At 37.9% G+C, this 12282-nt stretch overlaps 1 protein-coding gene across 6 annotated transcripts in view; it reads right to left on the bottom strand.

Moving 5' to 3' along the window:
• LOC127809762 (pre-mRNA-processing protein 40C) overlaps positions 1-12282 on the bottom strand; it is an 87371-nt gene that overhangs the window by 22003 nt on the left and 53086 nt on the right. For 4 of the 6 annotated variants that reach the window (XM_052348814.1, XM_052348811.1, XM_052348812.1 and 1 more), the window contains exons 7-8: positions 10572-11042; positions 8869-8952 (exon numbers count right to left, since the gene is read on the bottom strand). The exons of 1 other annotated variant lie outside the window; for it this stretch is intronic. In XM_052348814.1, the coding sequence (XP_052204774.1) occupies positions 8869-8952; positions 10572-11042 (555 nt within the window). The remainder of the gene's footprint in view (positions 1-8868; positions 8953-10571; positions 11043-12282) is intronic. One more of the 6 variants, XM_052348813.1, reaches the window with a different exon arrangement.

Genomic DNA, 12282 nt, shown 5'->3' with positions numbered 1-12282 from the left:
AGTCACTTAGGTTAGATATTAAGTATATGAGCCATACTAAAGAAAAGGCAACATATGGACATGAACTGTAATCTAGAATTCATGAGCTAACCCTACATAGAGGGATAAAGGCTTGATATGTTTTTGTCGTTGCATAATTCACATCAAAATAGTAGAAAGGTGTCAGGATCTAGGTTTAACCTATGTTTTTAAGTGCAAATTGGAAGAAATAAAGAGAGAGAGAAAATAGAAAGGGAGAAAAAATTCAAAAGAACAAAGGAGTATTAGAGAGAAATGAGGGGGAAAACAAACAAAAATGAGGGAGAAACTGAGAGAATAATAGGGAGAAAATGAAAGAGACTTCAAATAACTTCTTGATAATTGATTGACTATCTCAGCATTGTGATATAGCTTTATATATAAAGCTATTCAACAGTTTTATAGAGCAATTACCACTACTCTACTATTTCATAACTATAAATAATACTCCACTACAAATAAATGCTCCTAATTGTAAATAATAACTACAATTACTATTATATTTATTATTATATCCTAAGGTCGTGACAACTCCCCCCTCCCTAAGAGATTTCTTGTCCCCAAGAAATCTCAGTAACTTGACCAATATTCTTCATCCAATCCTTGTTTTTACTATTTGATTCATCCTTCTCTTGTAGTCAACAGACTCAAGAGTCAAACGTAGTTTAGGCACTTGCACCAAATCCTCTGCATCATTAGTTGCCCAAATATCTCCAACAATTTCATCTCCAATGATAGAAAGGAACTCACAGTTCTCTACAAGCCAATACCTGATTTGGCACTGCAACTCACAAATTAAAGTATGAACAAACAAAGCAGCGAGAGCCCTGTTCTCGATAGCAAAACTTTTAATTTTTTTAGTTATATCCCTTAGCTTTCCTCCAGTTACATGCTCTCTCCACATTTCCTAAAAATTTTGAATCTGCTCATCAATGAGAGAATTCCTGTTAGGATCTAAATGCATAGGAGACCTACCAGAGTTCCAATCTTGGACATTAGCCGGTCCTTCATACAATGGATTAGGCACTAGGGGTAATGCAACGGACTTTACTTTCCCTATTAGTCCAACGAATAGTTTCTCATTTCTTTCTTGCAACCCCTCAATAGGCACATAATGATTTATTAGCATTCTCCTGGTTTCTTGTTGCAGTGGGCAACTGCAACGGAATTCATTTCAACAATGCTTCTTTTAGAAATTGATTGAGCCAATTTCTCATTGCGAAATGTTGGATCTCCAATTGTCACAGGGACTGGTCTCTTTTTTGAATAATTGGATCAGAATATTTGACGTAGCAAGAAGAAAAGATTTCAAGCGAAATCTCTAAGAAATCAAAGGGAACTAGATTCCACCAGAAAATTTAAAGAAATTTCCAGAATTTTATTAGAAAAACTGCCACTAAAAGAAAAGAAAAAGACTTTAATACTACCCTAGCAACAAGCAATCATAATAGCAAACCCTAACATGAAAAAAGACTAAAATAGACATAATCTAAAATAGAATTATGTTGTAATTACTGTTCCGTCCATGTGCACTGTTCATTGTTACTGTTCACCAACGCACTGTTCACGACACTGTTCTACATCAGTCCCTTCCACCTCCGAGGAATTCGACCCCCAGTTATATTCTGGATAAAGGGGTTCGGAATCTTCATGGTACTCATACAAGTCTGCCACATTGAAGGTACTAGAAATTCCCATGGAGGCTGGCAAATCAAGGATATAGGCATTGTCGTTAATTCGCTTAAGCACCTTGAAAGGACCATATTTTCGAGGCTTCAGTTTGTTGTAGGTACCAGCGGGAAACCTCTCTTTCCTCAAGAACACCATCACTGAATCGCCCTCCTGAAACTGCTTATTTCGACGGTGAGAATCGACCGCTGTCTTATACTTTGCATTAGTCTTTTCCAGCTTTTGCCTTACCTCATCACGAATAGCAACCACTTCTTCAGCCAACTGTTCAACAGCTTTATTCGTACTCTTACCCTTAGGTAGCTTTGCCAAATCAACATGATGGGAAACTTCGGTATACACGATAGCAAATGGAGATCTACCTGTAGCTGTGTCAACTGCACTGTTATACGCGAACTTAATTTGAGCTAATGCATAATTCCACTGTTTTGGTTTGTCTCCACACACACTTCGAATCATATTCCCAAGTGTACGATTTGTGATCTCTGTCTGTCCATCTGTTTGAGGATGGGCAGTGTTGCTTCTATTTAATTTCGTCCCAAACAATTTCCATAATGTAATCCAAAAGTGCCCCAAAAACTTCGTATCCCTATCAGAAGTAATGGATTTGGGAACCCCATGCAAGCGAACAACCTCCCTAAAAAACAGTTTGGCTACATTCGAGGCATCAGAAGTTTTCTGACAAGCGATGAAGTGAGCCATCTTGGAAAATCTATCGACTACCACAAATACTGAGTCAACTCCTCTTTGAGTCCGTGGTAATCCCAACACGAAATCCATTGCGAGATCTTGCCATATGCCTTCGGGAACGGGAAGTGGCATGTACAATCCTGTATTTTGGGCCTGACCCTTCGCCATTTGGCACGTATAACATTTTCAGACTATGTTGCCAACATCCCTCTTCAACTGAGGCCAGTCATATCGTTCCTCCAAAGTAGCTATGGTTTTGTCACGCCCCAAATGTCCGCTCAAACCTCCACCATGAAGGTCCCGAATCAACTTCTCACGCAAGGAAGAGGTAGGAATACAAAGTTGATTGCCCTTAAACAAATACCCATCATTGATATGGAAATCTGCCATAGACTCGTGATTCACACACTTGCTCCAAATCTGCCCAAAATCATCATCACCTCTATACAACTCCTTCAAGCATTCAAATCCCACAATTTCTTGGGAAAGTGTGATTAATAGAGAGGCTCTTCGACTAAGGGCATCAGCAACTTGATTCGAACTCCCAGATTTGTGTTTGAGCATAAAAGGAAATTTCTGTAGAAAAGCTACCCACCTAGCATGCATCTTATTGACATGTTTCTGGCAATTAATAAACTTTAAGGCTTAGTGATCAGTGAACAACACATATTCCTTCTGCACAAGGTAGTGTTCCCATTGATTCAAGGCTCTCACAACTGCATAGAATTCTTGATCATAAGTGCTCCATTTCTATCTGGCCTCACTCAATTTTTCATAAAAGAAAGCCACGGGTCTCTTTTCTTGAGAGAGTACTGCTCCAACACCTACGCCACTGGCATCACATTCAACCTCGAATACCTTGTCAAAACTTGGCAAGGCTAGTACTGGGGCAATGCACAACTTTTCTTTGATGAGGGCGAAGATCTTATCTTAGTCCTCTCCCCAACTGAATCTTCCTTTCTTCAGACATTCAGTGAGTGGTGCCACTATGGTGCTGAAATGTCGTACAAATCGCCTATAGAAAGTGGCTAAGCCATGGAAGCTTCTCACATCGGACACTGATTTTTGGAGTCGGCCAATCTCGGATTGCTTTTGTCTTCTCCTCATCCACATGTATACCATCCTCACCAACCACATAGCCCAAGAATAGGAGTTTATTGGTGCAGAACGTGCACTTCTTCAGGTTGACGTAAAGCTAATTTTCTTTCAACACGTCCAGGACTTGTCTCAAATGGGTGAGATGCTCTCCTTTGTTCTTGCTGTAAATGAGAATATCATCGAAATACACAACAACAAAAGAGCCAATAAAAGGTCTAAGTACCTGATTCATTAATCTCATGAAGGTGCTAGGAGCGTTGGTCAACCCAAAGGGCATTACCAACCATTCGTAGAGCCCCTCCTTACGTTTGAATGCAGTCTTTCACTCGTCCCCGGGCTTGATTCGAATTTGGTGATAGCCGCTACGAAGGTTTATCTTTGTAAACATACTAGACCTCGAAAGTACATCCAACATGTCTTCAAGTCGTGGAATAGGAAACCTGTACTTCACAGTTATTTTATTGATGGCGCGACTATCAACACACATACGCCAAGTCCTTCCTTTCTTAGGCACCAACAGAACGGGGACTGCACACGGACTCATGCTCTCTCTGATAAACCCCTTCTTCAATAAGTTTTCAATCTGCTCTCTCAAAATTTCATTCTCTTTCGAACTCATTCTGTCGTGAGGCAAATTTGGAAGGCTTGCTCCTGGCATGAGGTCAATCTGGTGTTGGATATCTCGCATAAAAGGCAATTCATTCGGAAGCTCATCTGAAATCAAAACTTGAAAATCATTTAATATTTGTTGTACTTCAACTGGAACCATGTCTCCTTCCTTCCCAACCACCATAAGCCCTTTTACCACTACTGGGCAGATGCAGTCAAAGTGCCTTGCAAAATTCACAATTTCTTGCTCGCTGCTTGTGAGAGTAAGAAAACTTTCTGACCTTTGTTTGTTCGCACTTCCCGTCTGTTTGAGAGAAGCCATAGCAATCTTATAGCTGTCCCACATAAATAACACCGCATTGTCACGTCCCCAGAAAGTAGAGTCAACATCAAACTGCCAAGGGCGACCCAAAAGAATATGGCATGCATCCATGTCAATGACATCACATATCACCTCATCCTTATAACGTTTTCCAATGGAGAGCGGTACTTTACACATCTCAGTAACCTGAACAGAAGGCCCCCTCTTCACCCAGCCAAGGGAATATGGATTGGGATGGTTCTTAGTTGGTAGCTGTAACATACTAATTTCTTTGATACAAAGTTCTCACAACTTCCATTATCCACAATCACTTCGCACACTTTATTCTTAATGGAACAAAGCAAACGGAATATGTTATGTCTTTGTCCCTCTTCTTTTGGTGACAAGAGGACTCGCTGCAACACCAAGTTTAGTCTCTCCAATCCTTCCTCAACAGCAAACTCTACTCCATCATAATCACTTCTTCCGCCACCTCTTCTTCTATCTCTGAAAACGCCTCACGCTCCACCAAGTTAGCTTGTCTTCGTTCTGGACAGTTATTGGAGCGATGTCCAGATTTTTGACACCTGTAGCAGATATCAACTGAAGGCCTGGCATACGGATTCTCCCTTTGAGGTGGAACTCGCCCTGCTCCTCTATTAGCAAATTTGGTGCTGCCTCCTTCTATATTAGCCCTGTTCTGGGAACTAGATGAGCTAGCAGTCGCTTTTCCTTTGTCAATAACACTGTTTAGTGGTTGTTCAATAGGTGTGGCAGCCCTACAATAGTTGGTCGCCACTCTCTGAACTCCAATCATCTCAGCCTTTAATGCCATGTTATTGGCTTCCTGTAAAATCCAAAGATTCTGCAACCCAATTTTATCTTGTAAAGCAATTTTCAGGCCATTAATATATTGGCTACTTTCTGATTTTCAGATTCGGTCAAATTGTTGCGCTCGACTAATTTCATGAACTCGTGGGTGTAGTCCGACACTGATCGGTTGCCCTGTGTGCATCCCAAATACATGCGATATAAAATCTGCTCATAGTCAGCGAATAAAAATCGATCCATCATAAGCTGTTTCATCTTCCTCCAGGTTCGAACCCTATTCTTTCCCTATCTTTGGTGAGTTTTCTGCAACTGATCCCACCAAACAGCAGCTGCAGATTTCAAACGAAAAGCTACCATCTTAACGATTTTCTCCTCAGGGACCTCCATAATCTCCACAAATCGCTCAACTTCCACCATCCAGTCAAGGAACTCTTCAATCCTCAAGTTTCCCGAGAAAGGAGGGATATCCGCCTTAATCCCATAGTCGTAACAGGTGCCTTGGTGTTGGTGTTGACGATTGTGGTATTGAGGCAGATCCTCAAAATCCTCTCTGAAATCTGATTCGCTGTCTTCAATTGCAAGCCGCCTATTGTTTCCTCGTTGTCTCTCACCATGGGCATTTATATCGTGGTGATTCCTTTGGTTAGGACGTTGCGGATTGCCAATGTTGGCTGGTGGAGGGTTTCCAACATCGTTTCCTCCGCTATTTCCAACAACCAGCAACAGCAATTGGCGAATCTCTCCAAGTTGTGTCGATAGATTGTCAATCCGTTGGTTTTGGGCATTAATTTCAGCCTTCATGGCAGCAATCTCATCACCCATGGTCAATTTGATGGAGAAAGATAGCAGTCAACGATATGGAGATGGAGAAACCGTGCTCTGATACCACTTGACGCAGCAAGAAGAAAAGATTTCAAGCGAAATCTCTAAGAAATCAAAAGGAACTAGATTCCACCAGAAAATTTAAAGAAATTTCCATAATTTTATTAGAAAAACTGCCACTAAAAGAAAAGAAAAAGACTTTAAATACTACCCTAGCAACAAGCAATCATAATAGCAAACCCTAACATGAAAAAAAGACTAAAATAGACATAATCTAAAATAAAATTATGCTGTAATTACTATTCCGTCCCTGTGCACTGTTCATCGTTACTGTTCACCAACGCACTGTTCACCGCTACTGTTCACGACACTGTTCTACATCAATATTTCTTAGAAAGTAATTTAGCTAGAAGACTAACTTGATACTGTTTGGCCATTATAATAATGAGTTTGTCCATTTTCCTTTCAAATCTATCCATAGAAGCTTCAAGCATCTGGTAACCATCAACCATGGAGAAAATCTAAAAAGAGCTAGATCTGAAACTAAGGAACTGCTCTAATACCAAATGTCAAGATCTAGGTTTAACATAGGGTTTTGAGTGGAAATTGGAAGAAATAGAGGGAGAGAAAATTCAAAAGAACAAAGGAGTATTAGAAAGAAATGAGGGGGAAACAAACAAAAATGAGGGAGAAACATGGAGAATAATAGGAAGAAAATGAGAGAGACTTCAAATAACTTCTAGATAATTGATTGATTATCTCGGCACTATGATCTAGCTTTATATATACGGCTATCCAACGGTTTTATAAAGCAGTTACCACTACTCCACTACATTATAACTGTAAATAATACTCCACTACAAATAATTGCTCCTAACCATAAATAATAACTGCAATTAAACTACAATTACTATTATATTTACTATTATATCCTTGTGGTTGTGACAAGAGGCACCAGCCACAAGGGAAATTTAAATAATTTAAAGATATATATAGAAGAAAATAAAAAGGTGGAGCAGTTTAAAAAGAGAAAGACCAAAACACATCAACTACTAGCTGGTAATTTAATGGTTATACAAAAATCATACAAGTTGATATCACATATGGCAGATAAAGTTGATGGCGCGCACCACAAATAATACTAGCTATCAAAAATATTGATTTGTGTATACTATTTCTTGTGAATATCTAATACTATTCCAAGTAATTCTAGATGATAAAGTTCTCCTACAACAACCTATGTTACATGGATTCAGGTACAGGTGTCAAAAACTGGTATAAATCTAAAGATCGAGCTTCTCAATTTTATGAATTCCAAGATACGGGGATATGTTTCAAACATAAGGCATAGATATGAGGATACGATATAGAGAACAATAAATCTCACTAACCTATTCTTACACTTATTTAGTTCTATAACTAAAAAATAAGGTTATGGATTAATTAGGATCCATTAATTGATAACTATGTGTGTGTGTGTGTGTGTAAATTTAAAAATGAATTCATTTCATATTTGAATTTTACATTGTATTGAATTAATATTTTTTATTTTAAATTATTAAGGTTACATATGTTCTCTTCTAAATCATAGAAATAATATTTTTTTTTTTTCAATAGGCCTACTTGTCTTTGAAAGCCTAGATGAAAATCCCACTCTCCCAAGAAAAAAGAAGGCCCACTCTACCTGCAATAAGAAAGTTGACTTATTAGTTATTTATCACTTATTTCCTTCTTATGCTCATAACATTAGAGACGAGTGAGGATTTTGAGAAAGAGAGTAGAGGCAACAACGGCAGCTTAAGCAAAGAAGCTTGCCCAGAAGATCTTGCCGACCCAAAGTGGTTGCCAAGAAGCATCACTAGACATGTTTGTTGCAAGCCAAGAACCCATTCAAAGCAAGGCAAACGCAATCCAAGCCAACTCAAGACACAAACCAGGTAAGTACAGTTCTTACAACCCAGGAAATGGGTTTTTCAAATCTGGAATTTTCATTTGAGATAAGTCGAAGGGAGCCAACCGTATCGACTAGAGAGACGCTAGCTCCAATGCATATTCCATTCTAGTATGGGTGTTGTGTCGTGTCAACACCAATACAACACATAATAGTCTTGAGTCCATATAATAACATAGACAATAACAAAACCAAACCTTAAACTCGTTAGATGGGATCAGGAGGTAAAGTGCTCTTATAACATCAAAACTCAAACTCCTTAGCTAAAATCAACAACAATACCAAGCCTTAAACTCGTTGGATGGGGTCAGGTGGTAAAGTGCTCTTATGACATCAAATCTCAAACTTCGTAGCTAAAATCAGCAACAAGGCCATTCCTTAAACTCTTTGGATGGGGGTCAGGTGGTAAAGTGCTCTTATGACATCAAAATCTCAAACTTCTTAGCTAAAATCAACAAGAAGACCAAGCTTTAAACTCATTGGATGGGTTCAGGTGGTAAAGTGCTCTTACAACATCAAAATCTCAAACTTCTTAGCTAAAATTAACAATTTGAAAAAGTCATTAAATTATTAAAAGAAAGGTGGCACATTAGTGACTAGACATCATTACAAACATTCAAATTATAGCAAATGGGGTTCAATATGCTAATTAATGAGGTTCCTAGCATGTACTAGAGCTTGGAAAAGCTCAAGCATCTGATTTTGGATACCTATTTCATATTAGTTGACACTCCAAACATCATAACCACCACAACATTACTATAACAATAATTGCCAATACCACAATTAATACCATTGTCATAAGAAAGATCCCAAAATTTCAAATAAAGTTACACAGCATCTTTAGAGTTAACAAAACCTTGAAGCGTGGATCAAAAACTATCTTGGGAAGTTCCTTCTCCCATTTTGAGAATGGTGCCACCCCACGTTCCTTGAGCATCTCCTACAAAATTCACACACACAATAAATCAATCATCATCAAGCACTACCATTGCTCTGATCTCACAATTACGATTTTAGAGAAAATAATATGATAATGGCACCAAAAAATACAAATGTTCAACGTATTTCAAAACAAGAATACAAAATATTAAAAAAGAAAAAGGCACAAGCACCAATAACTAAATAACCACATTTCCACCTTTCAAGTTTTTAGATGTTAGGGCACAAAATATTCTTTCTGAACAAATCTATGTAGTATGCATTAGGCCATGCATTGTAATGGTGCATGTACACTACATTCTTCGAATAAATTTTGAGTTTAGTAGGCCAAAATTTCAAAATGCACCACAAATAAGGTGACACAATATAAGTGCACACATGTATCAAAAGAAAAGTAGAGAAGTCAGTGTAGAAATAAATTAAAGAAGTTGTTGAGTATCACACTACACAATCACTAAGAAAATTAGGAGCATGCTGATCTATGACTACATCCCTTAGGTAAACACGATTGCATATTTAAGATACCCATATAATTCTACGAATATTGAAATAGAACTTACATAAAAAAATTTAAAAAAAAAAAAAACTTGAATTGCTAAGAAGCTATGGTACAAACGAATCTTTAAAATTGAACATATATGTGCAAACAACATACACAATACCTATAGAAAATATAAAAATGTTACTGCCCTCAAGACAATCATCAGCAGAGTAACATACACCAAGGCACCCATTCTTGCATGTACTCAGTGCATATCCTTGACATAATTCAATTGTAATTGAAGAAAATCTCAGTATCTTATCCACAAGTTTTAAGACACATTTTTGCTCCATGAAAAAATCTAAAGTATATCCAATTGTAACATATGTTCTTGTGTAAAAGGGGGTGGTAAGTTCAGGAATCACTAGCTTCTTCACCACCATGCTGCTAGATTTGGACTCTCTTTTTCCCATAGTTTAGTATTCAGTGGTTTATGCAGGCATTTTCCTAGGTTTGGGCTTCCAGCCTTCAATATGGAAACCTTTCCAGTTTCTTTTTCAATTTCTTGTTTCATGGCACATTTGAGATAGAAGAATAACATTCTTACAAAACCTATCCTTGCTTGTTTTTTCTTTTTCCTTTTCTGGCATTATTAATGCTTTGATGCCACTACATTTATTCTTTATTTTTTTGTCATCTTAGTTCATTTTCTTGGAGAGCAAACCTTAGTAACAATAGTAAGGTTGTTTCTTTGTGAAGTCACTGGAGAGTTATTCTTGTATGCAACCTTATCCTTACTTTGTAAAGTTGCTCTTTCCAGAACTTGAAACAGTAAGGATAAGGTTGCATACAAGAATAACTCTCCAGTGGCCCTCATAAGGGTGCCCTTACAGTTAATTTTCTTGATGAGATGTTTTAGTTTATAGCTTTTAGGAATCTTGCTCCTACCTACGTCACCCCCTTTATGGCAGAGCTTCTTGCTATGTATTTCCAATAGCAGTATTATAGCAACTTAGCAACCTCACTATATTGAAGAACATACACTCTAAAGGAAAAGAAAAAAATCTAAAGGAACATAACATCAAGTCATCAAACCTGCACACAAGTGGTAAACAAAAATCATATTTGCTGTTAGATACCTTGAATTGGATGACACACTCCTCCTTGGTTGGTCCACTATCCACGTCCTCTGAATCAGAAGAGGAATCAGACATATTACCATTGCCAGTAGCATCTTTTAACTTATCTTTGCTGTTCTCAGTCTGGGGACCCTTAACTGTAGCTTCAACTACTCTTGAGCCATTCAATTCAGATGCCACTGGTCCTGACAATGGCGGGACAGGAGATGAAGTACCAGGAGCTCCTGAATCCTGCAACTTCTTTTTTATTAGATCCAATGCAGATGATGATCCCAGCCCTCCAGATGCTCTTAGAGCTATAGCATCACGGCCACCTGTATTAACAGCAGGAGCACTCAAACTGATAGGAGCCAATCCTTTATCACTTAATGTGTTAGTATTTGGCACTGCAGTTAAGTGTTCTTTTAAACCATCATTTTCCTGCTGCTTTCTCAACTCTGTAACCTCAGATGGAATTTGCCAGCTGCTCAACTGATTAAGAGAATAACTAAAGAAAATGAGAATTTACAATAAGAAGCATTAAGAACTTACAGAATCAATCAAGGAAATGACTAATTATTTCTATCCAAGAGACAAAATGGAATTACATTGAAAAGCCAAAATTAATTCTTTTATACAAAGTCAACAATATGAAATAAAATGAACATTTTCCACAAAATTATTGAACAAAATAGCAGCTATAAATTAATGAATGTGTTTGAAATACTTCTTATACAATTATCAATCTCAAGAGGACTTTCGCATAACCACACACTAATGCAACAGTTCGCTTAAAACTATTTAGCAACTGAGACAAAGGGCGAATATCATGTCACTCTTACTTGGTCAGGGAAAGTCAAAGATGGAAGCCTAAAACTTAATGCTTGGCCCACTTTGGCAACCCCATCACTGGAGTTGATCTTCAAACCCATTGGCAATGGGTTTCGTCGGCTTTTTTTAAAAAAAAAAAATTAGTATAATCTAAAGGGTAAATTGCCCCAACATACTTGTGGTTTGGGCCTTTTGCTCAAGTATGCCTTGTAGTTTGTTTTTTGCCAAAGAGGTCCACAAACTTTCCTTTTATTGCAAGGACACCCCCTCAATTAATTTTTTATTCAAACGACATTAATTAAAACCTAATTGGGTTAAATTTAATAAACACTTGCAGCCGCTGATATATATATATATATATAGAGAGAGAGAGAGAGAGATGGTCGGTTGGCAATTTGGACATTGGCAAATATGTATCTTGTTCTGGTCTTGGCCCTCTCCTCTTTCCAATCAAAAACCAGAAATCTCTGAAGAGAGCACTGATGGCCTTCGCTGGTGGAAAAGGTCCATCGAAGAGATTTTTGCTGACTCCTTCAATCCCCATGGTCAATGATATCTTCTCTTCACACTCCTGATTTTCAGCCAATGATTTGAAAGAGTGAAATAGTATTTTTCTGTTTCTCAGTATGGATTTTTGTTTCTCAGTATAATCGCTGCCATAATATTTTTTCCTTTAAAAATAGGTCAGGAGAAAACCTACAATCAGTGGGACCATCTGAAAATTATAATGGGTAAGGAACATTCAAGATTGGTAGGGTGCACAATTCTGCTGAAAATTTAAAGGGCACTGGTAGGAGTAGCACTTCTGATGATGACACAGAAGATTATTCCAATAATGTTGAGCGTAACAATTGAAAGAGGTTACTTTAGTTTCGACAGAGGTACATAGAAGAGTGCATTC

This window comes from Diospyros lotus, chromosome 9 (assembly GCF_014633365.1).
Source record: "Diospyros lotus cultivar Yz01 chromosome 9, ASM1463336v1, whole genome shotgun sequence".
Taxonomy (NCBI): Eukaryota; Viridiplantae; Streptophyta; class Magnoliopsida; order Ericales; family Ebenaceae; genus Diospyros; species Diospyros lotus.
This window is presented reverse-complemented; position numbering and strand designations above follow the sequence as displayed.